This window comes from Thamnophis elegans, chromosome 2 (assembly GCF_009769535.1).
Source record: "Thamnophis elegans isolate rThaEle1 chromosome 2, rThaEle1.pri, whole genome shotgun sequence".
In the NCBI taxonomy this organism is placed as follows: domain Eukaryota; kingdom Metazoa; phylum Chordata; class Lepidosauria; order Squamata; family Colubridae; genus Thamnophis; species Thamnophis elegans.
In genome coordinates this window covers 8,741,604-8,766,181 of record NC_045542.1, presented here as the reverse complement: position 1 = coordinate 8,766,181, position 24,578 = coordinate 8,741,604, and the positions used below count along the sequence as shown (strand labels likewise).

Genomic DNA, 24,578 nt, shown 5'->3' with positions numbered 1-24,578 from the left:
GTTACATCCAGTGGATTCTGTACAGCATCCCATAAACCTTCCCTACGCAGGAGTAGACTGCATTTCATAGACCAGGAAACATAGTTTGTTCCATCCAACCGGGTTATCATTGATAGACTTGTTAATGGGTCGCTCGCCATCTTCTCCAGGATAGTACAATCACCAAATAAACAGCTGTCTGTATGCGGTATTGCGTATCAACACCAACTCTCCTTTAGCTGCGTCTGGTACACTCTGGGCCCATAACCAGTGTTAGGTAAGCTCCCAGTTGGGAGAGCGAGAACGTTCACAGAAGCGTTGTGAGAGTTGTGTTGGAGAACACACAAACCAGCATACAGAGAGACTGCAGTTTAAATAGGCTTTTACTTTCGTGGAGATAGAGGTATCAGAGTCCATCAAACAGTCCAAGTCATACACGGATAACACAGTCAGCCATCAATGTCTTTCAGTTAAGGGATAATCCAAATAGCATAGTCCATAAACATACAAACAGTCCAGTACTCAAAGTTTTCTAGCAGTTGCAAAACTTACAATAGCTCACGGCACTTTCTAACAGCCAGCTTCCAAAACACTCAGATCAGATCAGCCCAGCATCTAACAAACAGAGAGCTAACAGTCATTCTGGCTCCCTCTTATGGCCGATTGAGGAAAATAGCAACCAATCACAAGGTTGAGAAACACTGAGCTAGTTGAAATAAACCTTTAAGTTTTAGGTTAGATTTCTAAGTAATTTGCAAAGGATCCAGTTTGAAGTAGAAATCCCACGCAAGAAAAGAAACATCTAAACGGCACTTGTTCTGTTTATTCTTTTGACTTCCTGTATGAATATATGGCATAAGGAATAAGAAATTCTGAAATGCTTGTTATCAGCTTGCTTACTTGCCAGAGAAACGAGGGACCAAAGGAAGGAGCAGTGATGGAAGTGACATCCCTGCTCCTGATCTGGAAAAAGCAACCACCACAGAGCTACAATTCCCAATATTTCCTCCCTCATATTGCAGACTGGCTACTGTTTATCCAGAACTGTATTGATGGTCAGTAGGAATGGGCTGGATGGAGGTTTAGCAATAGCAATAGCAATAGCAGTTAGACTTATATACCGCTTCATAGGGCTTTCAGCCCTCTCTAAGCGGTTTACAGAGTCAGCATATTGCCCCCAACAACAATCCGGGTCCTCATTTCACCCACCTCGGAAGGATGGAAGGCTGAGTCAACCCTGAGCCGGTGAGATTTGAACCGCTGAACTGCAGATAGCAGTCAGCTGAAGTGGCCTGCAGTACTGCACTCTACCCACTGCGCCACCTCGGCTCTAAGGTTTATTGAGCTTGTAGTCATTAATACCTTTTAAAAAGTTCCAGCTCCAGGTATTTGATTGATATTTAAATTAGCTAATGATTTCCCATGGCTGAGCCCCTTAAGTTGGACGTAATCCATTTAATTCATAACTTTGGCATCAATGCTGATACAGAGTAGCGGGATACCTTGGATCTGGGCCCCCCTCTTTTCAGTTCAAGGTCACCTGGCTCATCTGCAAGATCAAATCCTATAAGAGCCGAGGTGGCACAGTGGTTAGAGTGCAGTACTGAAGGCCACTTCAGCTGACTGCTAGCTGCAGTTTGGCGGTTCAAATCTCACCGGCTCAGGGTTGACTCAGCCTTCCATCCTTTCGAGGTGGGTGAAATGAGGACCCAGACTTTGGGGGCGATATGCTGACTCTGTAAACCGCTTAGAGAGGGCTGAAAGCCCTATGAAGTGGTATATAAGTCTAACTGCTATTGCTATTGCTAAATCCTGGGGGAAAAAAACCCTCGCAAATCTGCAGAAATTGCTTATGCGCGCAGCGTTAACTGATGGCTATGATGCCTCCATGGCACCTCCCTCCCCACCAGGCCCCTCATGCAATTTGCATTCATTTCCATGGAAAATGGCAATAAGCAGATAATCATACATACAGCACTTGCTTGCTTTTTTGAAAAGGCAGACCCTGCCTGTACCAAGCACAGGGGGACGGAAGGGCTGATGGCGGCTGGGCCAGCATTGAGTTAACTAGTACGTACATCTGTCACTGCCGCTGCGACGCCAGGAGGATGCTGGGCTCATCCCACAGATGAAGGACATGCTGTGAGCTCTCTTTTTATATTATGTGTGTCTTCACCCTAGTTCCCTGTGAAGTGGATGTCCCTGTGGACACAGGGGAGGGAATTCAGTTCAACTCCTCTTACCATGGCAAAGCCCACATCGGCCTTCTTGAGCGCGGGTCCATCGTTCGTTCCATCCCCAGTGACAGCGACTACCTGGCGCTGGTCCCCAATAGTGCTGTCAATGATGCCTTGAAGGTCAAGAATGTGAGTTAGCCAGTGGCCAGTGGGCTACGATCCAAATACATCCCAGAGCTGTTTGCATCGTTAGGTGGACATGCTTTCAGAGAAATTCTGGGCTGCATATCTGGAGTTTGATTTGGAACAGGAAATAAATCCAAATCCTGGGGAATTCTACTTCCCACCACCCCGTTTTGACTGAGGACCAAGAGATTGGTGGGATCTTACCTTTCACCAGGGTGTGCTTATCAGTAGGTGATGATCGAGCCAGAACTCGCAGCTTCGGCCAGATTTTATCAAGGCGTTCTTGTTCTATCTATAAATATAGAAAAGTAGTATGTGTAGTACAAGAGAACATAGGAAGTTTGCCTTAGCTCATTTCTGCACCATCAATTTATAGCATCTCCTGGAGGCACCCAACCATCACTGGCCGGAATAATGCACTCAGACTTTATATCACTTCTAGGATGGCTGGATGATACTCAGGAGGTGCTATAAGTCCTTAGTGTGGAAATTCTGGTATGAGAACTTTGTGGGGATTTCTTTTTAAAAAATGTGAAGGGTGTTCAGAATCTTCCTGATGATTGGAGTTAATGAAAAACTGAGATTTGTTCACATTGAAGATCTCTTGTTTAAGGGGGGGGATCCTCTTCCTGATCTCCAAACAAATTTCCATTTGAGCAAACCCTTTGAGGAGGGAAGCTGCTATTTCAGAACTTATCTCCCTGACTTTGAAATTGCAGGAATAGCACCAGGGACGTGCAGTCAGGGGAGGCAAGGGAGGCAGAGCCTCACCACTGTCATCATGAAAAGAAAAGAAAATGTAAAAGGAAAAAGGCTGAGCTAGTTGCTGCCAGAGTCATCGTGGATGACTCTGCTTAGTGCCCTCTACAGGAGGAGGCGGGAGAACGAGGTGCCTCATCTAGTCTGAGAAGAAAAAGAATGAAGGAAAACTTTTTCGCAAAGGAGAAAAACAAATGCTGTCGCTTTAAATCGGAACTGAGCATGCCTGGCTGTGGAATTCTGGGAGTTGAAGTCCACAAGTCTAAAAAAATTTGAAACCCCTGTGTCAGTGCCTCACCAGCCATAAACCTCACCGCACGTCACTGAATAGCACCTTTCCAAAAAACTTAAAACAGCCTCTTTGATACCTCTCCCTTCTCATTGCGGATCCTTCGGTTGAAGTCCTTTCCCTCCAGACACAAGAAGTCCTCCCCTGGTTGGATGATGCCACATTTGGCTGCAATGGCCCGAGCTGTGTTGATGTTGTCTCCTGTCACCATACGGACAGTGATGCCAGCACGCTGGCACTTACGGATGGCCTCTGGCACCTGGAAAATGGACACACGGTATATCCAATTAAAGGCATTGATTGCTTATAACATAACACACTTCTTGTTTTTCCACCTCGGTATTGAATCTGACATCCAGACTGGGAATCTTAGTTTTATATTTCCGAAACATAATTCAGATTTCCTTGCTGGATTCATATCCAAAGCAGGGACGTGCAGTCAGGGGAGGCAGGGGAGGCAGAGCCTCACCACTGTCATCATGAAAAGAAAAAAAAAATGTAAAAAGAAAAAGGCTGAGCTAGTTGCTGCCAGAGTCACCATGGATGACTCTGCTTAGTGCTTAACTGTTTAAAAAAGCCTCTAAAAAAGTGCCCTCTACAGGAGGAGGCGGGAGAACGTGGTGCCTCATCTAGTCTGAGAAGAAAAAGAATGAAGGAAAACTTTTTCGCAAAGGAGAAAAACAAATGCGGTCGCTTTAAATCGGAACTGAGCATGCCTGGCTGTGGAATTCTGGGAGTTGAAGTCCACAAGTCTAAAAAAATTTGAAACCCCTGTGTCAGTGCCTCACCAGCCATAAACCTCACCGCACGTCACTGATCCAAAGTCATCAATTAATCACTATTTCACCTCTAAAACAACTAGCAAATTTGGGGAAAGTGTCCGGCCTGGAAGGCATCTTTGACATTGGGTCTTCAGGTCTGCCACATTTTCTGTTGTGGGAAATGGGAGGGGGGATTATATGGAGTATGGGAGATATACTGCATAGTCTAAATAACACTCCTTTCTCAGAGACTCAAGGCCACCTTGTCCTGCACCTGGAGGGGTGTGACTTGGAGGCATCTCCAGTTGTGCCTGATTGGACCATGTGATGGACATGTGGGTGCTGGGCAGGGACTTGAACTTTCACTTGCGTGGGGAAAACCTGGAAGCTTTCAGATTCGGGTTTTGCCAGATGTGCCAATCTTTAATAAAATGGAACTTTGAGGTAACTCAAGCTTTGGAATCTTTGTTTGTTGGGGTGTTACTTGGAACCCCGACATAAAGTAGAAGCCGGGGGGGAAAAACCCCTGAATCATAACCTTAGTCTTTTTCTTTAAAATGTTAGTGGGCAGCTTCAGCATATTTTTGTTTTTCTCATCCAGGCTGCTAAGATATATCTACACATTTGTCCTGATATTGTGTCACAGTCACAATGCTCAACTAAAATAGATGGTTAATGTCAGGAGGACACAATCCTGCCTAGGAGACATATTATTCATCTTAAAAGCCTTTTCCTAAAGCCAGAGTTGTTGAAATTCATTGTCATTAGACTGAGGATGAAAACAATCTATCTATATATGTATATAGTGAGGGGGGAAAAAAAACTATCCATTGACTTCACTCTATTTAATCATGTTCCCCATCCACGATGTCTTCTTTTCACACAAACTAACACAAATGCTTCCTTGCACAGGATAATTAAAATATATGCCTTAGTTCTTTCTTCTCTGCACTGACATCCAAATACTTTATCACGTAAAGTGCTTCGTGTCTTTTAAAAAGTTGAAACAATTATGCTGGTTTCACAAGTGCTAGCAAAAGTGGGAGAGCTGTTATTTAGCACAGAAATCCCAATGGATCTGACCAATGGAAATCTCCTGTAGCAACTTCCCCAGATTCTCTCTGGCCCCTAAAAATGTATTAAGCTTTTCCAAACTTGTCTTTGTAGCCAAAGGATTAAAAACATGATTCTCCCTGCATGACGGCGCAGTGGTTAGAATGCAGTATTGCAGGCTAATTCTGCCGACCTGCTAGGAATTCAGTTCTGACTGGCTCAAGGTTGACTCAGCTTTCCATCTTTCCAAGGTCAGTAAAATGAGGACCTAGGTTGTTGGGGGAAATACGCTGACTCTATAAATCGCTTAGAGAGAGCTGTAAAAGCACTATGAAGTGGTATATAAGTCTAAATGCTGTTGCTATTGCTATTTTCTTAAATGGAAAGGAAGCTATTGTTATGAAGCTTAATTCCGGGCTATTTCAAGACAACTCTGACTTTATCTGTATTACAGAATTGAAGCAGCTGTGCTTGTCCGCTGGGCCATAGTGACTGCTGAAAGCAGAATAACATGATAACAGAGTTGGAAGAGGCCTTGGAGTCCGACCCCATTCTCAAGCAGAAGACCCTATTCCATCCCTCTACAGCAGAGGTGGGTTCCTACCAGTTCGCACCTATTCGGTAGAACCGGTTCGTCAAATCTACCGAACCGGTTAGAAGAGGTTCCACCAGTGGACCCGGAAAGCAGGCCACACCTACAGAAGAGGTTCCAAACTTTTTTGAAACCCACCACTGGTCCTTGGATATGATTATTCTACACTATCATGCTCATATTTACAAAACTCAGTGCCTCTGTGAAAGGTAAGAATGACTACTGCGTTTGTGGTGCAATCAGAACATTGCGTGTGTTGAAGTTGTTTTAACGCAAACCAAAGATGCCTTTTAAAAAACAAGTTTACACCATATTCTTATGCATGCCAGTGCTGTGTGTGAAGTAATTTAAGGTGGTTCTGACAAGTGTCGTCGGCATCTTCATATCCGGTCACATGGGCGGCAAGCCACTCCCATCCGGTCACATGGGCAGCAAGCCACTCCCATCCGGTCACATGGGCAGCAAGCCACTCCCATCCGGTCACATGGGCAGCAAGCCACTCCCACCCAGTCACATGGGTGGCAAGCCACTCCCACAAAGGAGGCCACACCCACAGAGTAGGTTCGAAATTTTTTTGAAACCCACCACTGCTACACTACCTCAATTTGTTTTTACTAGCCAACAGTTTTACTGTAGCCCTGTCCTGTTTCAGCTTTGATCAGTCATTGGGAAGAAATGGGAGATTGGAAACTTAAGGGTTGATTTTCCCTGACAAAACAAAACACAACACAGCACAAAATCCACTAGGGAGGGACTGAGAATCCGAAGGAGCACACGGGTAGGTTTGTTCAGAGAAAACCCACCTCCATCCAGCCATTACCTCTGGTCGCACAGGATCCTCAATCCCCACCACAGCAATGCAGGTCAAATCTATCACAATATCATTCTCATTTTCCCAGTCAGGCTCCTTCCCTGCTGGAAAGTCACGGTAGGCTATGCAGATAGTTCTCAGCCCATCGCAGGCCATGGGCTCGATCACTTTCTTTACGATTTCATCTCGGTCCCTGGGCCGGAAGTTGCGAAGCTCTCCGTTGCTATTTAGAATGTTTGTGCACCTGTAAGAGGGATGAACACACACACATACATACGTACGTACGTACACCAAAAGGAGTTTATACAGAATCCTTGCTGCTTAGCAGAGGTGGGTTCCTACCAGTCCGCACCAGTTCGGTAGAACCGGTTCGTCAAATCTACCAAACCAGTTAGAAGAGGTTCCACCAGTGGACCCGGAAAGCAGGCCACACCTACAGAAGAGGTTCCCAAAAAATTTGAAACCCACCACTGACACACACACACACACACACAAACACACAGACTCACACAGAGAGAGAAAGAGAAAGAGAAAGAAAGGAAGAAAGAAAGAAAAAAAGAAAAAAGACAGAAACAGTGAGAGAGAGATGAAAGAAAAAAAGGAAAAAGGGACAGAGAGACAAAAGGAAGGAGAGAGAGAGAGAGAGAGAGAGAGAACACATGGCTGGCAGGCCACTCCCACCAGGTCACATGGTCAGCAAGCCACTCCCACAAAGGAGGCCACACCCACAGAGTAGGTTCCAAAAAAATTTGAAACCCACCACTGCACGTGTGGCATACAAAAGCTTTATAGGTTAAAAACAGAACCTTGAGCTGGACTCAAAAGCAAATTGCCAACAAAATGCAGCTAGAACAAAGGTGTAACATGCACTGTTCTAGGCATGCTCTTAACCGCATTATTAACTACAACTGTAAAAGTTGAAGAGAGGGATAGAACTTGTTTATAGGTTCCTGCTTCTCCTTGTTTCTTGCTTGATTTTTTTTGGGGGGGGGGTTTGTCCCTCACAATTGGCTGCTTTATTCGTTGTTGATTGTCTCCATTGCGAATGTATCCTCAAATGAGGTACACAGATAGTCATAGAGAAGCTCTTAGTTTTAGCTCATCACCATAGACCAGTGGTGAGATTCAACCTGTTCGCACCTATTCGGGAGAACCGGTTGGTAATTTTCTAAGTAGTTCAGAGAACCGGTTGTTGGAAGAAATCTCCTTTTGTTTTTCCCCACTTTACAGGGCTAATCCTGTAAGGAAGGCAGGAAGGAAACATTCTAGTGTTGTTTCTAGACTAATCTTTATTGACCTGCTTACAGAAACTGCCTCTCCGGTTAACCCTTATGACATTGTAGCAGCTAAGGCGAAGCGCCCATCGACCTGAGTGACTTTGAGTTGCCCACGCCCACCCAGTCACATGACCACCGAGCCCCACCTACCCAGATGGTCCTTAGGGCAGAGAACCGGTTGTTAAATTATTTGAATCCCACCACTGCCATAGACTCATATTTATTTGAGCTTCTTTAGCCTGCTTCTCAATCCAAAATAAACTCTTTGTTTGGATTCCAATAGCAGGCAGATAAAAATGCTCACTTTTTATAGTCGGAAGAATTCCTGGGATATTTCGATTGGGAATGTTTCAAGGTTAACATAGGGAACTAAATGGACTTATATGGACCACGCTGGGGCACGTTTCACAAGACGAGATAGTCTTGCCGACTTTAAGCGTGGCACAACAAAACCGCGCTCCACTAAAGCGCGCCCAAATAAACCGCGTCGCTGACGTCAGCAGCAGCGCGACAACAGCGACGGCGGAGAAAAAAGGGCGCTTTAAAAAGCGCTTTGAAAGCAAGCCGATTCAAGTTAAGGTAAGGGTTAGGTTTAGGTTTAGGTTTAGGGTTAGGGTTAGGTTTAGGTTTAGGGTTAGGGTTAGGGTTAGGGTTAGGGTTAGGTTTAGGGTTAGGGTTAGGGTTAGGTTTAGGGTTAGGTTGAGGGTTAGGGTTAGGTTTAGGGTTAGGTTAAGGTTTAGGGTTAGGTTTAGCGTTAGGTTAAGGGTTAGGTTAAGGGTTAGGTTTAGGGTTAGGTTTAGGGCTAGGTTTAGGGGGGTTAGGTTTAGGTTTAGGGGTTAATTTTAGCTTTAGCGTTCACAGCGTGCTTTTTTCGTCGCGCTGTGATGACGTCAGGTACGCGGTTTCGTTGAGCGCGCTTTAGTCGAACGCGGTTTTGTGGTGGAACCGACTTTAAGATAGTAGCCTTTGTCCGTAGGAAGGTCCCCTTTCTCCATTTATATAATGCAGAGCAGACTCACTTTTTGAGGACAATTTCGGAAGCGCCTTTGCTGAAGAGGCGATAGCCGCCATCAGGCATGCAAATGACGGTGCTCATAGATTTTCGGACAGAATTGAAGGTGTAAACCTTGTAGAGTTTCTCCTCTGGCATGTGCTCGCGGACAGGCTGGTAGTCACGTCGGAGGGCAACCACAAAGCCCAGCAGTGAACATTCGGTCTTATTGCCCACCTGGCGTGGGAGACCCCCTTCTTTTTCTGGAGGCTGAAAGAAATGGAATGTCAGAAAGGAGAGACACCCAGTTCAGTTCTTCTAATGTCATCACTTCTCCCCGCGAAACGGTGTGTGCGTGAAGGAATGGGGATGGTGGATCATTTGAATCAAATTCTTGGCTGCCAGAATTCAGGTTTGTAAATTGCCTTTGAATCTAAGGCAGGGATATCCAAACTTGGGAACTTTAAGACTTGTGGACTCCAACTCCCAGAATTCCCCAGCCAATTCTGGGAGTTGGAGTCCACAAGTCTTAAAGTTCCCAAGTTTGGATATCCCTGATCTAAGGCATATCTATGTGATAGAAAAATTGATTTAATGATTGTTTTGGGAAGTCTAGATCTCTTTAAAACTTTTTAGCATTCTTATCAAGCGTGTCAAGCTTCAAACGGTGTTTTGTCAACAACACTAGGATTTTTAAAGAAAGAACAAGCCGTTAAAACAGCAATTTGATAGCCTATCAAGGTAAGTATTTGGAATGTGATTCTGGAGAATTACTCTTTCTGGAGAGATTTTAAGAAAACCAGTATCCTGAACCCTCCCTCTAGTCTAGACTCTAGAGATAGATCCCCCAGATGTTGCTGGTTTACAATTTCATCTGCTTCTGCCAATACCATGAGTCATAACGGATGATGAAAGTTTTTCTTCGGCAACATCTGGAGGATCAGGGATTTATCACTCTGCTCTGGTCACTTTTCTCCAAGTTGTGCTGACTTCCTCCAGTGGAGTTTGGTGTGACCCAACAAATGCGCGCACCACAAAAGTGCACCGACGAAACCGCGGCGAGAAAACCGCGACATCATCAACGCACCTACAACAACACGTCCACAACAGCGTGCCGACAGAAGCGCAATTTAAGTTAAGGTAAGGGTTGGGTTCAGGGTTAGGTTCAGGGTTAGGCTCAGGGTTAGGCTCAGGGTTAGGTTCAGGGTTAGGTTCAGGGTTAGGTTCAGGGTTAGGCTCAGGGTTAGGTTCAGGGTTAGGTTCAGGGTTAGGTTCAGGGTTAGGTTCAGGGTTAGGCTCAGGGTTAGGTTCAGGGTTAGGCTCAGGGTTAGGCTCAGGGTTAGGCTCAGGGTTAGGTTCAGGGTTAGGTTCAGGGTTAGGCTCAGGGTTAGGTTCAGGGTTAGGTTCAGGGTTAGGTTCAGGGTTAGGCTCAGGGTTAGGCTCAGGGTTAGGTTCAGGGTTAGATTCAGGGTTAGGTTCAGGGTTAGGTTCAGGGTTAGGCTCAGGGTTAGGTTCAGGGTTAGGTTCAGGGTTAGGTTCAGGGTTAGGTTCAGGGTTAGGTTCAGGGTTAGGTTCAGGGTTAGGCTCAGGGTTAGGTTCAGGGTTAGGCTCAGGGTTAGGTTCAGGGTTAGGTTCAGGGTTAGGTTCAGGGTTAGGCTCAGGGTTAGGTTCAGGGTTAGGTTCAGGGTTAGGTTCAGGGTTAGGTTCAGGGTTAGGCTCAGGGTTAGGTTCAGGGTTAGGCTCAGGGTTAGGCTCAGGGTTAGGCTCAGGGTTAGGTTCAGGGTTAGGTTCAGGGTTAGGCTCAGGGTTAGGTTCAGGGTTAGGTTCAGGGTTAGGTTCAGGGTTAGGCTCAGGGTTAGGCTCAGGGTTAGGTTCAGGGTTAGATTCAGGGTTAGGTTCAGGGTTAGGTTCAGGGTTAGGCTCAGGGTTAGGTTCAGGGTTAGTTTCAGGGTTAGGTTCAGGGTTAGGCTCAGGGTTAGGTTCAGGGTTAGGCTCAGGGTTAGGTTCAGGGTTAGGCTCAGGGTTAGGTTCAGGGTTAGGTTCAGCGTTAGGTTTAGCGTTAGGTTTAGAACTCGCAGTTATTACTTGTTCGTTGAAGGCGCACTTTTGTCGGCGTGCTGTTGTTGGTGCGCTTCTGCGCTCATTCGTCAGCGTGATTTAGAACTCATGGTTTTCTCACCGCGGTTTCGTCGGTGCGCTTTTGTCAAGCGCGCATTTGTCATTGAACCAGAGTTTGGTTGGTTCAGAAGGAAATTGTGTAACAATCTGCAGATGGTAAGTCCCAGAACTAGAAATAATTTTAGCAGTCATCCTTATGCCTTCAAGAATGAAATCTTTTCTATATGTCCCCCCAAGACTGGGAAAGGCTTCCATTCAGCTCCATCCCAAGTGATATATAACTCCACAGTTAGCAGTCATAGGTTCTCCTCCTTAAATAGAAATAACCTTTTTGCAGATGCTGCTGAATGGCGGCCTGATCCAGTAGCTCTCACAACTGGTCTGATCGCTAACTGGAGCTCATTAGAGCCTGCCAAGGAAATGAAAACAATGGCTAAGCTTACTGATCTAGAACAAAATGGGATTTGATGCTGTGGTTCAGCCTCTCTTCTTCTAATATCTCAACCAGAAATGCTATTCCATAGGACAGGTGTGGTGACAGACTAGGCACATCTCTGAATCCCCACCAGATGCCACTCCTGAGGGGCAGGGATGCCAACTCGGTTAAATCTTACTGGATGGTAATCCAAAGCATGCAGTTCAGCTAATAATCAGGCTCTGTGCCCTGAAGGGCTTTATAAGTAACAGTCAGACCTGAAAGTCCATGTTATGTTGAATGGGCATAGCAAGGTACACCCATAACTACTTGCATGGCTGTATTTGGATCGGTGGTGAGAAGTTTTCAAGGGCAGCCCCATGCAGTCCTCACTTGGACTAGACAAGAGTTGTCCAAGGTATGGTTGACTGCAAATAGGACATCCCAATGGAGAAATGGGGGGGGGGGGCAATTGGCACACAAGGTAGATTTGTGCAAAAGCTGCACCACCTGCTCTACAAGCAGGAGCTGAGAATCTAGGAGGAACCCCCCCCCCAACCTGTATTTTAGCTCTACCTGGGGGAAGACCACACCGCCCAGAACTAAAGACAGAAAATCTTCAGATCCATTTTGCATGAATTCAGCTTTCTTTTCCTAAATGGCCAGTCTGGTTTTCTCCATATTTAGGGATGGTTGTTAGGGATATTCAAGAAACCTGCCCTTTTCTTTTGAGTTTCCTGAGATTCCACCTGTTTTTTCTGCTTGCCGTTCAAAATATTAACGATAGATCATTTTTCTCCACCTGGACTTTTCCTCCGGAAACTTAAGAGCGCGGCTTGTTAGCATTCCAACTGTTGGGGAATTTTAGCTCTTCTTCATGTCTGCTATTTTTAATTTACTACTAATTGTTCCCAACTTAAATGTCGCTTCAAGTCAAAGTACAGAGATAAATCTTACACCAGTGTTAGATGTTAGTCTTAGCCCTTCCCCATATCACCCTTAATTCTTTAACTTGCTTATCATGGAGATAATAATACTTGTTTATTTCACAGGGAGCTACGTTTCCCAAGACTGTAGCCAACATAGGTAAGGGTGATGGGAACTACATTTCAACAGAATCCATAGATTCCCGCCTTGCATAATAGTACTGCAGTTATGGACCAATGTAGCCTTAGGAAGGAGTGTTTCCCAAAAGGGGCTACTACTCACTAGTATCTTGGTGGTATAGGCACTGTTGATAGCAATGGCATGCACCAGCAGATCCAGTGTCTTGGATGTCAGGCTACTGGGCTCAGGCATCTCCTTGTAGTGAGTGTCACCCATGTAGGACTGCACCACTGTCATGCGATTGGTGGTAAGGGTCCCTGTCTTGTCCGAGCAGATGGCCGTGGCATTGCCCATGGTCTCACAGGCATCCAAATGCCGGACCAAGTTGTTGTCTTTCATCATTTTCTATAGTCAGTAAAAGAGATTAAAATTATGCATATATATTTTTTCAAAAGGAGAAGAGTGAGCAAATTAGGGCCCACCATGTTTCAAGTTTCAAGTTTATTTATAGGCCACCCAATCCCGGAGGACTCCGAGCGGCTTACAGAGAGGAAAACAAAAATAAAATAAAATAAAATAAAAATAAAATAGACAAGTTAAAAAACAACACAGATACATTCATTTCAGTCGGGGCTGAACCTCAACAATGAAGTCAACAGCCCCAGACCTGCCGGAATAGCCAGGTCTTGACAGCTTTTCTGAAAACCATGAGAGTGGGTGAGGTCCGGACCATCCCACCCACTTGTATTCCTGCAGTGTTCCAAGAATAGAGGAGGGCAAATTTTGAGTCCTTGTTTTGGGGGGAATTGGAGGATTTAAAGGACAAAATTCCAGCTGCCTAGTGTATCCAGAGTACCCCTTGATAGCCGAGAGCCGAGGTGGCGCAGTGGTTAGGGTGCAGTACTGCAAGCCACTTCAGCTGACTGTTATCTGCAGTTCAGCAGTTCTAATCTCACCGGCTCAAGGTTGACTCAGTCTTCCATCCTTCCGAGGTGGGTGAAATGAGGACCCAGACTGTGGGGGCGATATGCTGACTCTGTAAACCGCTTAGAGAGGGCTGAAAGCCCTATGAAGCTGTATATAAGTCTAACTGCTATTGCTATTGCTATAATCCTGATCCAAATACATTTGTATTTTTATGCAACCATATCACGCTGTAGAGTTATATTCAGTGGGTAATCAACTCTTCTAAGAAGCTTGACCTCTGTAGATGCCATACGCTAAATAAAAAAATAAATAAAATAAAATTCCTCTAAGATCTTTTTTCCCAACCCAATTCTGTATGTGGATGACTGATTATTGCTTCCTACCTAAAGAATTTTGCATTTTGCCCTGTTACACTTCATGCTGTTACTTTCATTTCTATAACCTATCATGATACTTTTGCTTTATTTGAATATTATTTCTATCCTTCCACACACTGTTGTTTCCTCTGCACATTGGATAAGCATCCCATTAGCCTTTCCATCCCACTTATTAGTCCAAAAATTAAAGATCATTAGATACAGGAATGATACCTTACTCTAGTTGGACGAGAGTCATTAGACAGCTAACCATTAATGACAATCTAGCTAATTGTCCTATTTCACTGATGCTTAAAGTAGCTTGCTGATCACTGTACCGTGGATACTTCTTCAAAAGTTGGTATTCCTATAATTTATGAAGTAAATTACTGATTTTTAAAAAATGAATTAACCGGTAATCTGGTGAAAATAGATCTTGACAAATGCATGCTGATTCCTAATAATGGCTGCATAATTTTCAAGACGATTGATGATGATTTCCCTTGTGATTTAGTCCACAATCTTCTCAGTCATTCCTGTTAAGCTGACTTGCACCAGAGCTTCAAAAGGAGATGGCCACCAGAGAACATTTATGGGAGCAGATGACGCAAGAGGATCCAAGCTAAGGATCCAGCCATGTATTTTAGCGAAAACCAGTGAAGGCACTAAGGATATAATGCTTACCTTGACAGAGTAGGCTAAAGAGATGGTGACAGCCAGTGGCAAGCCTTCGGGTACAGCTACTACCAGGACGGTGACCCCAATAATAAAGAACTTGACAAAGTATTGCACATAAACAGGAGTGCACTCAGACATCCACGTCTGCCCGTCAACAACAAAGGCTTGAATGATGAAAAACAGGACAAGGATGATGACTGTGATAGCTGACATCACCAGCCCTAGCAGGATTGGAGAAAATAAAGAAGAAGAAGAGAGACAGTCAGATGCAACAGCAAGACCTGAATCTGTGAAATTACACACCCTGCAAATAAGATTGTGTCTTGAGAACATTTTGTATTTAAAAGCTAGAATGTGAGAAGAAAATTCCCCAAAGGGCTTCTTGGCACAAGGCCCAGACAATTCCACAAATTTCCACTCTTAAAATGGGAACGGATGGGACCTGTTGCTGTCTACACAGCCTTCTCCAAGCTGATGGCCTCAGGATTATATCTCTTTTCCGTGACCCGACAAAAGCACGAACGTCAAAAGCGCGCCGACAAAACCGCGGCACTAAAACCGCGATGTCAAAAGCGCGATGACAACTGCGCGCCGACAACAGCGCGCCGACAGAAGCGCGATTTAAGTTAAGGTAAGGTTTAGGGTTAGGTTTAGGGTTAGGTTTAGGGTTAGGTTTAGGGTTAGGTTTAGGGTTAGGTTTAGGGTTAGGTTTAGGGTTAGGTTTAGGGTTAGGTTTAGGGTTAGGTTTAGGGTTAGGTTTAGGGTTATTTTTAGGGTTAGGTTACAGCGCGCTTCTGTCGTCGCGCTGTTGTCGTCGCGCTTCAGCGCTCATTCGTCGGCGCGGTTTTGTCGGCGCGGTTTTGTCACTGCGGTTTAGTCAGGCGCCCTTTTGTCGTTCGCGCATTTGTGGCGGAACCTCTCTTTTCAGCAACATAGATCTCTAGAATGGGAGTGAAAGCTATTAAAGAAGTTCAAAACATCTGCCGGACAATGGATTGAGGGAGGCTGGTCAAGGAAACAAAACAGGTATCTGGAGAAAAGAAGAGCAATCTCATTCCCTTTCTACTATGTTTATAATATGAACCTAAGGGAGAGTCATGGTAACGTTATAATAATGTCTTTTTCCCATCTCACAGAGATGGGAAATTCAGCTTCCCAGCAGCATCTGCTCAGCACTTGGGCAAGGTTGATTCCACCAAAGGACCAGTTTTTAAGGGTCCCCCATACTACAGGTAACAGACCCATTTAAGAATAAGTGCCTTAATGGGTAATGGGCAACTGGGTGCAACTGCAATGCCTTTATGGGTCAAAAATTCCAATTTAATTAGCAGCAAATTATCTACCAGATACTATGACCTTTAAAGCGCTCCATGGCTTAGGCCCAGGATACCTGCGAGACCACCTACTGCCACCGGTAGCCTCCCATCGTCCAGTGCGATCCCACAGAGTTGGCCTCGTCAGGGTGCCGTCGGCCAGACAGTGTCGGCTAGTGACCCCAGGGGGAGAGCCTTCTCTGTGGGAGCGCCTTCCCTCTGGAATGAGCTGCCCCCGGAGCTTCGCATAATCCCCGACCTCCGGTCCTTCCGACGCACCCTAAAAAGTTGGCTTTTCCAGCAAGCCAGCCTGGCCTGAACAAAACAAATCAAAGTATTGGTTATTGTTCATTTTAATTTGAATTCTTTTTAAAAAATGTGTCATTGTTAATTTTAATTGGGTTTGGGGATATCCTATTTAATTTCTTTTTAACTTTTGTAGTATGTGTTTCTTTTAATGTTATACTTCGCCCTGAGTCCTTTGGGAGAAGGACGGCATATAAATCGAATAAACCTCAACCTCAACTATGTATTTATACCCTCCATCCTCCTGAGTGCAGAGTTAGCTTTAATAAGTAGTTTATTAATTGATTAGCATTACAGTCGTATCAAATAAAACACAATAAAACAGGATAAAGTAATCAACAAAAAACAGATTAAATGCAGTAATAAAACCGATACATAGTTAATTCAAAGAATCGGCTTTCAGATAAATACATCACCTCTACATGATATCCCAATTTGTTTGATATTACATTTTCTTAGCTGAGCCGCCTTAACTATAACTCCGCAGTTCTGCCCATCGTAAGAACTACAGGCATACCTTGCGTCTTCATGTACTGTATGCTGAGGTGGCGCGGTGGTTAAATGCAGCACTGCAGGCTACTTCAGCTGACTGCAGTTCTGCAGTTCGGCTGTTCAAATCTCACCGGCTCAGGGTTGTTGACTCAGCCTTCCATCCTTCCAAGGTGGGTAAAATGAGGACCCGGATTGTTGTTGGGGGCAATATGCTGACTCTGTAAACCACTTAGAGAGGGCTGAAAGCCCTATGAAGCGGTATATAAGTCCAACTGCTATTGCTATTGCTATGCTTATCTCAGAAGGCAGAGAGCAGGATGAATTAGGCTTCCCATGACCCTGAGTGCCGTTTCAGTGTCAGGGTTGGTTCATTATCCCTCTAAAACTATTAAAACTGGATTAGAACATTGGCAAAGAGTAACTGCTGGGTAAGTAATTAACGTGACATCAATGAAAAGACAAATCCTTGCCTGATTCATACATGATGCACAACTGACCTCCTCTCAGCCAAGGATATTATTCATTCCTTTATTAGCAACGGTGCTTCCAAGCTCAACTTCCCTTCCCCAAAGGAAAGTGTCCAATGCAGCCACCACCACCCCCACTGCCCCCGTACCTGCTTTCCCAATTTGAACGGCCAGTTTGGTGAGCTTCCCCTGCAAGACAGATTTCTCTTTTTTGGGCACGCTGGATTTCTTCTTCTCCCGCTCTTCCATCTCACCACCCTCGGCACTTTTCAGAGGTTGCATCTCCATGGCAACTGCCCCATCCTGTTTCTTGGCTGGGGAGAGAAAGGAGCAAATATGGTTCCACCCAGAAGTGCTGACACTCTGTTATAATTCTGCTACTATGCTTGCCCTTCTGTTTCTGTGCATATGTGTGTGTGTGTGTGTGTGTGTGTGTGTGTGTGTGTGTTTTACTTTCCTTGATCCAGTTGTTCATAAACAATATCCTGGTAAGCTATAAAAAACAAGGCAGATCTTTTCTAGTGTAGTGATCTCCTTAAAAAAAAAAGTTATTTATTGCCTGTAACTGAAATCACATTTGGGTTCCACCACAAAACTGCGGTAGACTAAAGCGCGCTCGACAAAAGCGCGTACGTGACGTCATCACAGCGTGACGAAAACAGCACGCTGTGAGCGGTAAACTTAAAATTAACACGTAAATCTAAACCTAACCCCCCCAAACCTAACCCTAAACCTAACCCTAAGCCTAACCCTTAACCTAACCCTAAACCTAACCCTATACCTAACCCTTAACCTAACCCTAAACCTAACCCTAATGCTTAACGTAACCCTAACCCTAACCCTAACCCTAACCCTAACCCTAACCCTAACCCTTACCTTTATGTGAATTGGCTTGCTTTAAAAGCGCTTTTTAAAGCGCCCTTTTTTCTCCGCGGTCGTATTTGTCGCGCTGCTGATGACGTCAGGTACACGCTTTAATCGGGCACGCTTTAGTGGACCGCGGTTTTGACGGGTCACGCACATTTGGTATTAATCCACCATGATGCTCAGTTTTGGGTTAGCAAGATATGTGAAGCCAGACATAGCGGTTTATAAACCGTGGCTTATGGTTTAAAGCGAAATATAAATCCAACCAATTGTAGTTCAGTGAACTAAGTACTTTTTAAAAAAAAAAAAAATCTTAAGTCTTGGAAAGAGGTTTGAACTTCTGTTGAAGGCATACATGCAATAAGTTGTGGTTCTTTTTGTCATTTTGCAACCGTTGCCATAATCAAAACGGATATATTGGGTGAAGCAGAATTTGCCCAATGTTAGCTAAGGCTGTTGTGGTTTTTCAAAATCACTTTTTACCGCAAGTTGCATGATTCATTCCTGGAATTTTATAAAGTGCGTTCCCAGGCAACATCACAGTTCATTATAATAGACCTGTGCTTTTCTATTCTGCATTTCTGTTCTGAATGTAGCAAGTTGTTTAAGGGAAATGGTGTTGTTGTAAAATATATTTTGATTGCTAATATTAAGTGTGACCTGGATTTATACCGTGGCACGACAAAACCGCGGTCCACTAAAGCACGCCCGATTAAAGCGCGTCGCTGACGTCATCAGCAGCGCAACAACAACGACCGCGGAGAAAAAAGGGCGCTTTAAAAAGCGCTTTTAAAGCAAGACGATTCACGTTAAGGTAAGGGTTAGGGTTAGGGTTAGGGTTAGGGTTAGGTTAAGGGTTAGGTTTAGGTTTAGGGTTAGGTTAAGCGTTAGGGTTAGGTTTAGGGTTAGGTTAATGGTTAGCGTTAGGTTTATCATTAGGTTAAGGGTTAGGTTTAGGGTTAGGTTTAGGGTTAGGTTAAGGGTTAGGTTTAGGGTTAGGTTTAGGGTTAGGTTTTTGGGGGGTTAGGTTTAGGTTTAAGCGTTAATTTTAGCTTTACCGCTCACAGTGTGCTTTTTTCGTCGCGCTGTGATGACGTCAGGTACACGGTTTCGTCGAGCGCGCTTTAGTCCACCGCGGTTTTGTGGTGGAACCGATTTATACACATAAATGAGTTATGACTTTGTCATTTCTCATAACCTGTGGACTAAGTCACTATGGCTTATTTAACCATCAGTAATTAAATTATTGCTCTTCCTCTAAGCTTTCTCACTTACATCTATGCACACTAGTTATCTAAACAAAAGTACCGCCATTCTCATGATTCTCAGTCATACAGATCATGGTTGACCCAAAGATGCCTTTTCAAGAGGCAACTGGACTTTCTTCGTTTTTCCTTGAATACATTTTGCTTCTCATCCAAGAAGCTTCCTCAATTCTGAACTGAAGAAGCTTCTTGGATGAGAAATGAAATGACTTCAAGAAAAACCAAAGAAAATCCAGTTGCCGCTTGGAAAAGGACCTTTGGGACATCATTCCCACGCATTTTTTTTCTTGGAAGTTCTTCCAATGTATAGAACACATCTTCATAACCAACTTAGGCTGCTTTAACTGCAGTTATTTTCGTGGCACGACAAAACCGCGCTCCACTAAAGCGCGCCCGATTAAACCGCGTCGCTGACGTCATCAGCAGCGCGACAACAGCGACCGCGGAGAAAAAAGGGTGCTTTAAAAAGCGCTTTGAAAGCAAGCCGATTCAAGTTAAGGTAAGGGTTAGGTTTAGGGTTAGGGTTAGGGTTAGGGTTAGGGTTAGGGTTAGGGTTAGGTTAAGGGTTAGGGTTAGGGTTAGGGTTAGGTTAAGGGTTAGGGTTAGGGTTAGGGTTAGGTTAAGGGTTAGGGTTAGGTTTAGGGTTAGGTTAAGGGTTAGGGTTAGGTTTAGCGTTAGGTTAAGGGTTAGGGTTAGGTTTAGGGTTAGGTTAAGGGTTAGGTTTAGGGTTAGGTTTAGGGTTAGGTTTAGGGGGGTTAGGTTTAGGTTTAGGGGTTAATTTTAGCTTTAGCGTTCACAGTGTGCTTTTTTCGTCGCGCTGTGATGACATCAGGTACGCGGTTTCGTCGAGCGCGCTTTAGTCCAACGCGGTTTTGTGGTGGAACCGTTATTTTCCCAGTGAGGTCTAGAAATGTAGGTTCCATAAAGAGAAAGAGATTTTCAACAAACATTAGGATCCCTTATAGAAATGCTATATTCAGCTGCCATGGATGAATAAAACTTATTTTCATGATAGGTCCAGAAATTTTGCATCACAGGTGGGACATACTTTTCTCTGATTCATTCAATGCATATTGAACCTAGAGAAAGGCAATCTATCAATTGAAGAAGACACTCAGCTCTTTTAAGTCTGAATAGCCATTACTTTCCAATGCTTTAACAGGAGTTTTGCCAACACTGTCATTGGCACAAGATGCTTATTTTTCTAAACAGTCATATTGCATTTTATTCTTCCTTGGAAAGAAGCTCATTTGACAGGCCTACCGCCAAAAAGGTTCAATGCTCAAAAAGTTCAACATTCAATTCAAAATCCAGCAATACAGACATCTAGTGTAGCATCTTAGTACCATATATATCATTTTCCTTTTTTGGCAATATTATAGAGAACGTTGATTTGTCAAAGCAACTCTGACATTGTCTTGCAGATGGAACCATGCTTCTTTTAGCTTAGACATGAAGAGAAAATAGAACCTGAGTAAAACATATTTGCATGCCTCTAATACTAGGTTGTAAACTGGTAGAAAATCCAGGATTGGGTAAGGTCCCCTTTAAAACTCTGTGTGTTAGGTCAAGGTGGGAATGTGGGCATCCAGATGTTGAAATCCAGCCTTTATCAGTTGTGGTGGCCATGGCCAGTGGCTGTACAGAATGAGATGCACTGAGATCTTATCTACCAATCTAACCTAAGTGCATTATCCAACAAACAATTTCTACTTAAAAACCTCAACATCCACCATCTTCCTTTTTTAAAAAAAATTCTGTTCTTTGCTTAACCAGATGGGTTTACTTAAATCTGAGGACTAAATTCACCGTCATTCAAACATCAATTGCTACTATACTCTAGTATCTTAAGATTCGACAGCACCTCTAAAGATGTAATTCCAACATTTAAGGCTAACTACCTGTTGTGGCCCGGCAGGAGCCGTTGGAGCTGCCACCAGACTCCGACAGCGAAGGGCCCTATGAGTCGGCTCTGGAGGATGTGGAAGACCCTGGACAGGGTTCCAACTCCGAGCAGAATGCAGAGAGACTGGTGGGCCACCAGGTGGTGCCTGAGCCTTGGATCAGTGGGGAGGAGACAAGAGAGAGTGATCCAGAAATCAACAGTGAGTTGTTCCAGGATGCACGCCGTCGAAGGGCTACTCGGCGTCAAGAACAACTATGTAATTGCAGGAGGTAATTACGCTCAGCTGATGGTCATTAAGCTCCTCTCCAGACTATAAAAGAGACTGCTTGTGCCACACCCTTCTTGCAGAAGTCAACGCTTGGACTAAAGAGAAACGAACTTGGCAGGCTGGATTGCTGCCAGAGTTTGTTTGCATTGCTGCCAAGGTTTCTTGGACTTGCTGCCAAAGTCCTTTTCTATTTGTTTATTTGGCTTTCAGCCACCGAGAGTCTGGACTTGCTATTAAAAGACATTCTCATTATGCGTGTCTCGGCTTTCATTACTGGACGGAGGAGGAGGGTCAGAACACTACCATATATATCCGTGATTGCGAACCTATGGCACGAATGCCACAGGTTGCATGCGGAGCAATATTTGCCAGCACGGCAGCCCTCAGTTGATTTTCGGCCTTCCCAAGGCCCTTTTCACCCTTCCCAGACTTGGACTCCCACGGGTGTGTGTGTGTGTGCGCATGTGTGTATGGGGGTCATGCATGCATGCACAGGTGGGCGTTTCATGCATGCGTGCATGATAGCACGCATGCACACAATTTGGGCACACCTTTAGAAAAACCTTTAGCCATCACTGACATATATTATGACCCTAAATACAGCTGGTTTGCTGTATTTTGGTTGGTCCTAGCACCGGATGATTGACATGTTCCTGGAAGAGCTAAAAGACAGGTCAAAATGACACATATTTATTCCTAAAGTGATGAACTGAACTTGATAACACTTAATTAACTAATGGGTTATAGAGGTTCTCCGAGTTTCATTTTCCATGTGCAGACTTTTATTAACCATCTAGCTAATATCTTCAGCGCAGTGATCTTGGATCAGTGGTGGGATTCAGCCAGTTCGCACCTATTCGGGAAAACCGGTTGGTAACTTTCTAAGTAGTTCAGAGAACCGGTTGTTGGAAGAAATAATAATGAGAATGTTTTTCCCCACTTTACAGGGCTAATCCTGTAAGGAAGGCAGGAAGGAAACATTCTAGTGTTGTTTCTAGCCTCATCTTTATTGCCCTGCTTACAGAAACTGCCTCTCCGGTTAACCCTTATTACCATTGTAACAACTAAGGCGAAGCGCCCATCGACCTGAGTAATGTTGAGTTGGCCACGTCCACATGGTCACATGATCACTAAGCCCCGCCTACCCACCTGGTCATTAGGACAGAGAACCAGTTGGTAAATTATTTGAATCCCACCACTGTCTTGGATACATTTGCAAATTAAAAAAAAATATGAAATACAAACAAAATAAATGAACAGACAAGTTTTAAATATCTTGACCTCCAGATCATTAGATCTGGACATTACTGTTGGGGAAAAATAGTTGTTAAAAAGAATACATTGGACCTTATGGTATAACTAAAAAAATATTGAACTAGACTATCAAGATCTGGAGAAGGTGATGTCTTTCTGATATAGCTGGCATTCCAACTAAATGGAGGAGGCGCACAAGAGATACGATGGAGAAACATTTACCTTTGTTTTGATTATTCTCCACAGCCCCATCCTGCTGCTTCCCTACAACAGAAAAAGGGAACGACAAACACAGGACGCTTGAGAACAGACAACACAGCGCCAGTGCAACAAGCATGCACACACGCACACACACACGCACACAAACACACATACATACTACGGAGAGCATGGATTGTGATAAAACTCCTCCCAATATGCTCTGTAGGCTTTAGTCACTTAGTCTTTTCCTAGCTGATCCCCATCAATTATATAAGAGCCGAGGTGGCACAGTGGTTAGAGTGCAGTAATGCAGGCCACTTCAGCTGACTGCTATCTGCAGTTCGGCGGTTCAAATCTCACCGGCTCAAGGTTGACTCAGCCTTCCATCCTTCCGAGGTGGGTGAAATGAGGACCCAGACTGTGGGGGCGATATGCTGACTCTGTAAACCGCTTAGAGAGGGCTGAAAGCCCTATGAAGCGGTATATAAGTCTAACTGCTATTGCTATATTGGTCTGCAGCTTCCATTATTGCAAACCAACAGGCAATGGCTGGTTGGATATGGCAGGGGTTGTAGCCTTGTAGAACACGTGGCTGAGGATCATTAACGCAAGGGCAAGCAAAATATAGCTGTAGTTAGAAGAAATGAGCCTCATTGGGTGGCTTTAATGTACCGCTATATTGAAATCAATTGTATATATTGAAAAGAGGGGGGGGGGATAGTTTTAGGTTCCTGTAAAAAAAAGGAAAAGAGTGGAATCTCTGCCGATTTCAAGGATAAGATGTTCAAACAGGCTAAGTGAAAACAGAGTAGAAAACATTTTGTTGGGGGGGTGTTACTTGGAACCCTGACAATGGGATATGTGAAACTGGGAGAAATGTAAATATAGTAATGAACATAGAGGAGATCTAGTAGTATTTAAAGTAGAATGTACTAAGAAAAAGAAACACCCTCTCTTTTTCTTAGTACATTCCACTTTAAACACTAATAGTAAAAAGGTTAAAGCATTTTGGATAAAAAATATGGTGGTTTATGCAAAATGTTCTTAAAAAAAAGGATAAAGTCTACCCCTTAGTTATTTTTGTTAGGTATAATTACTGATTGTACAGTTATAGAGACTAACCTGATTTTGCATTTAATAACTGCAGCAAGACTTTTGGTGGCGCAATACTGGAAGAAGGAAGATTTGCCTACTATTCAAGAATGGACATTAAAAGTAACAAACCTAGCAGAGATGGCTAAAATATCAGCATATCTCAAGGACCATTCAAATGAAAGACATAAACTGGAGTGGAGAAGATGGATTGACTATACTCAAAATAAATACGGGACTAAGAAATTCCAGATAGCTTATGACTGAAGAAACAAGGAATGATATAATCTGTTTAGACTTAGCCTAGCAAAGAGGAGTTAAAGCTCAAATGAAAGATGATACTAATTTTTTTAAAGTTTATCTTAGAATATCTTTGTTAAAGATTTATACCCTGTATTGGTTCTGGGAAGCTGGGGGGGGGGAGGTTGGGGGGGTTGGGTGGGGAGGGTAGGGGGAGGGAGGTAAATATTTGTAAAAGTTTTTTTCCCCAAAATTTTCAATTAAAAAGAAAAAGAAACATCCTTTTCTACCAAAGCACGTTCTCCTTGAAGAAACTACACCCAGCACAGTTGTCCCAGCATGACTTTTTAAAAAGATGAGAGAAGTCTTCTTCATAAATCACAACTGACCATGTGATGATTTTGGTTGATGCTGGTAGTGACAGCATCACTTCTTGTGGATGCTTCAGGCAAAACATCTTATTGTCTCTGTCTCTCTGCCTTGCTGCCTCC

At 44.1% G+C, this 24,578-nt stretch overlaps 1 protein-coding gene across 10 annotated transcripts in view; it reads right to left on the bottom strand.

Moving 5' to 3' along the window:
* Window positions 1-24,578, bottom strand: part of ATP2B3 (ATPase plasma membrane Ca2+ transporting 3) — a 101,631-nt gene that overhangs the window by 40,071 nt on the left and 36,982 nt on the right. For 5 of the 10 annotated variants that reach the window (XM_032210740.1, XM_032210735.1, XM_032210738.1 and 2 more), the window contains 9 exons: window positions 22,777-22,818; window positions 17,144-17,308; window positions 14,423-14,637; window positions 12,618-12,860; window positions 8,904-9,145; window positions 6,617-6,851; window positions 3,470-3,649; window positions 2,547-2,634; window positions 2,223-2,329 (listed from right to left, as the gene is read on the bottom strand). In XM_032210740.1, the coding sequence (XP_032066631.1) occupies window positions 2,223-2,329; window positions 2,547-2,634; window positions 3,470-3,649; window positions 6,617-6,851; window positions 8,904-9,145; window positions 12,618-12,860; window positions 14,423-14,637; window positions 17,144-17,308; window positions 22,777-22,818 (1,517 nt within the window). The remainder of the gene's footprint in view (window positions 1-2,222; window positions 2,330-2,546; window positions 2,635-3,469; window positions 3,650-6,616; window positions 6,852-8,903; window positions 9,146-12,617; window positions 12,861-14,422; window positions 14,638-17,143; window positions 17,309-22,776; window positions 22,819-24,578) is intronic. The other 5 variants (XM_032210736.1, XM_032210739.1, XM_032210742.1 and 2 more) reach the window with 2 other exon arrangements.